The sequence below is a fragment of the Nestor notabilis genome, unplaced genomic scaffold (genome assembly GCF_000696875.1).
Source record: "Nestor notabilis isolate BGI_N333 unplaced genomic scaffold, ASM69687v1 scaffold17243, whole genome shotgun sequence".
In the NCBI taxonomy this organism is placed as follows: Eukaryota; Metazoa; Chordata; class Aves; order Psittaciformes; family Psittacidae; genus Nestor; species Nestor notabilis.
Window position 1 is genome coordinate 1,380 of NW_009921640.1, and position 2,950 is coordinate 4,329.

Here is a 2,950-nt window from a genome sequence, read left to right on the forward strand (position 1 = left end):
AGTGGTATGGGCACAGGGGAGAGTTGTCTGTGGAGATGGTGTGTCTTGTGGAAGAGGCCTAATGGTTACAAATGCCACTGTGATGCCAGCAAAGACAAAACAAAGGATGGTAATTGTGGGGATGGCCTGATCAGAGGAGATTGTTCAGGGGTTTTTTTCTGACAGAGGAATAGTTTGTGCATTCTTGTGTACCTGCCCCATTAGCACATGCTCTCTTACCTACACTGAAAAGAAGTAGTGCCTTTTGGGAACAAAGTGGAAACGGGAGATGGACACAGTCCAAGAAGCAGCTGCTGTAGAAAGAAAAAAATTATCTGGTGGCATGTCCAGCCCAAGGCTACAAGATCAAAGAGGCTGTCACCTGATGCACATGAGAATCGTGGCTTAAGTTGCACTCAGGGCAAAAGTGATGTTGACCTGACTTTTGAGATCCAAATGTGACCCAGCAAGCACAGATCTGCATGAAACCCTCTGCAATTATGTTTTTACCAGCTCCCCCACTACAGCATACAGTGAAGGCTGGCAAAAGGAACTCCTTGGTGATGATTAACATCTGACCTTGGCATAGGCTTCCTTTTCATTATCTGCTGCCCACACCAGCAGTACCTGCTCCTTGTTCTGTGTCCTGCCTTGTACCCACTATTCCTTCTGTGACCCTCGTCCAGAGAGCTCACCATGGTCAACGAGACCCAGCATACCTGCAGTGCCAGCTCCAGCTCCAAGTCTGATGGTGGCAGCAGCAGTGGGAGCGAGAGCTCCAAGGACAGCTCGCGCTGCTCCACCCCTGTCCTCGATGCTGACCGGCATGAGCGGTTGCGGGAGAAGATGCGTCGACGCCAGGACGCTGGAGACAAGTGGTTCTCCCTGGAATTCTTCCCTCCACGCACAGCCAATGCTGCTGTCAATCTCATCTCCAGGTGAGGGCTGCAGGGTGGGAGAAGGGAGAGATGGAGTGTCTTTGGTGGAGGGCTGGGAAATAGCTAATGAGGCAGGCTCTGCCCCATGCTCTGTCTCCCCTTCCAGGTGACGAAGCAGGTAATGGGGCTGTGCTTAGAAGGTAATGGACACCAGGTAATTTGTCTTCCTTGGAGGCCCTACAGAGTTAAGTGTCATGGTGGGGTTGCTGAGGGGGCCAGGATGTTTTCCCTCTTTGACGCTCTCTGAAGATAGAGCAACCCCACTGTCACGCTCAGGCTGAAGCAGAGTGCTGGGGGATAATGGTGCAGAAAAGTACCTGCTAAGAGCAGAAAATATTCCTTGATGGGCAGTGTGCCAAAGTCTGTAGAACAGATGCCACTGGCTTTCAGAATCATCCAGCCACTGTGGTTTGTGCCTCTTTATTACTACAGTTTTATCCTCTGAATAGGTGTCCCCTTTTCCATGCTAAATGAAAGGTGACAGTTCTCAGCAGAGTTAAAGGTCATCCTGGAGCCCAGTGGGAACCCCCAGGAGCCACCATGTACTCACCAGGAGGAAAAGAGGCTGTTCCATAACTCTGTAACTGCTGTATACCAGTGCCAGTTTTACTTTAAACAGAAAGGCTTGTTCCAACCCAGAGCAGGAGAGAGATGAGTTAGGGGAGCCTCTGTCTCTTCTGTTAGGCACACTTGGGAACACAACAGAGATCTGGTCCATCTTTTCTTATCTGTGGTCTCTACAGTTAAAGCTGGGAACAGTGGGTTGCGGCACAATCTCCCATCTCAAAAGGAATGGGACTTGCACTGCTGTCTATCAGAAGACATATCAGTCTAATAGAACATGACGGGAGGAAGTTTATTGTACAGAGAACATTTAAGTTGCCTCTTCAAAGACATTGGCAGCTCTTTCTCCTAAAACCTTAAAGGATGACCTCCCTTATTAACATTGGCCACTTGCTAAGCTCCTAGTTCAACACTTTTGTTAGTCTCTCCTGCTGCTGTCATCCAAGCTCCCTCTGCCTGTTGCTAGCATTCCAGCAGCAAGCAAGATATCCCAGGCATAAAGAGGGGAGTTGGCTGCCTGGTAGGCTAATGCAGCTCTAAAATCCACAGGTTTGACCGCATGGGAGCAGGTGGTCCACTCTTCATTGATGTGACATGGCACCCTGCAGGGGATCCAGGATCTGACAAGGAAACCTCTTCCATGATTATTGCCAACACTGCAGTCAACTACTGTGGCCTGGAGACGATCCTGCACATGACATGCTGCAATCAGACTAGGGATGATATCACAGGGCATCTGCAGAAGGCCAAGAGGCTTGGGTTGAAGAACATCATGGCGTTGCGTGGAGGTGAATCCTTTTGTCATGCTATGCCTAGAGCTGCATTGCTATTGCATTCAATTCCAGGGTGGAAATGGAGAAGTAAGATTTAGAGGCTCCTTCCACTGTGGGAATTAAATATTGAGACTGCGTTTCACTTGATACCCTCCAGCTCAAGGGTAGACAAAAGCAGTCCATGGGTAAAACTGCAAGCTTGGGGGTCTCATCTCTTTGCCCTCCTTTTGAAAGCAGGAGGTTTTATGAAACTTGCAGATCTGAGTCCAGCAAACAGTTGGAGAGCTGTGGATTTGTTCTCTCTTCAGATCCTGCTGGTGAGGAGTGGGAAGAAGAAGTAGATGGTTTCAACTATGCTGTTGACCTGGTTAAGCACATTCGCAATGAATTTGATGATTACTTTGATATCTGTGTGGCAGGTAAATATCCTTCATTGCAGAGTGTGGGGTAGGGTCTAAGTCTGAGACAGGGACATCAGCTCAGTCCCTCTCTGGACCTGGGCTGGGACAGCACAATCAGATTGGCAGCATTGATTTCTAATGTATTGTCCCTACCACCAGAGTTTCACTACTCCTTTCTCCCCAAAGGCTACCCCAAGGGCCATCCTGAAGCAGAGAGCTATGAGGCAGACTTGAGGCACCTGAAGGAGAAAGTCTTTGCTGGGGCAGACTTCATCATTACACAGCTTTTCTTCCG

General features: G+C 49.1%; 1 protein-coding gene across 1 annotated transcript in view; it reads left to right on the plus strand.

Annotated features, from left to right (window-relative positions):
• Nucleotides 1–608: 608 nt before the first annotated feature.
• MTHFR (methylenetetrahydrofolate reductase (NAD(P)H)) overlaps nucleotides 609–2,950 on the plus strand; it is a 7,531-nt gene continuing 5,189 nt past the window's right edge. The window contains 4 exon segments of the mRNA XM_010011244.1: nucleotides 609–917; nucleotides 2,031–2,269; nucleotides 2,563–2,673; nucleotides 2,842–2,950. The exon segment at nucleotides 2,842–2,950 is cut by the window's right edge and continues 1 nt beyond it. Coding sequence (XP_010009546.1) covers nucleotides 676–917; nucleotides 2,031–2,269; nucleotides 2,563–2,673; nucleotides 2,842–2,950 — 701 coding nt within the window. The 5' untranslated portion in view covers nucleotides 609–675.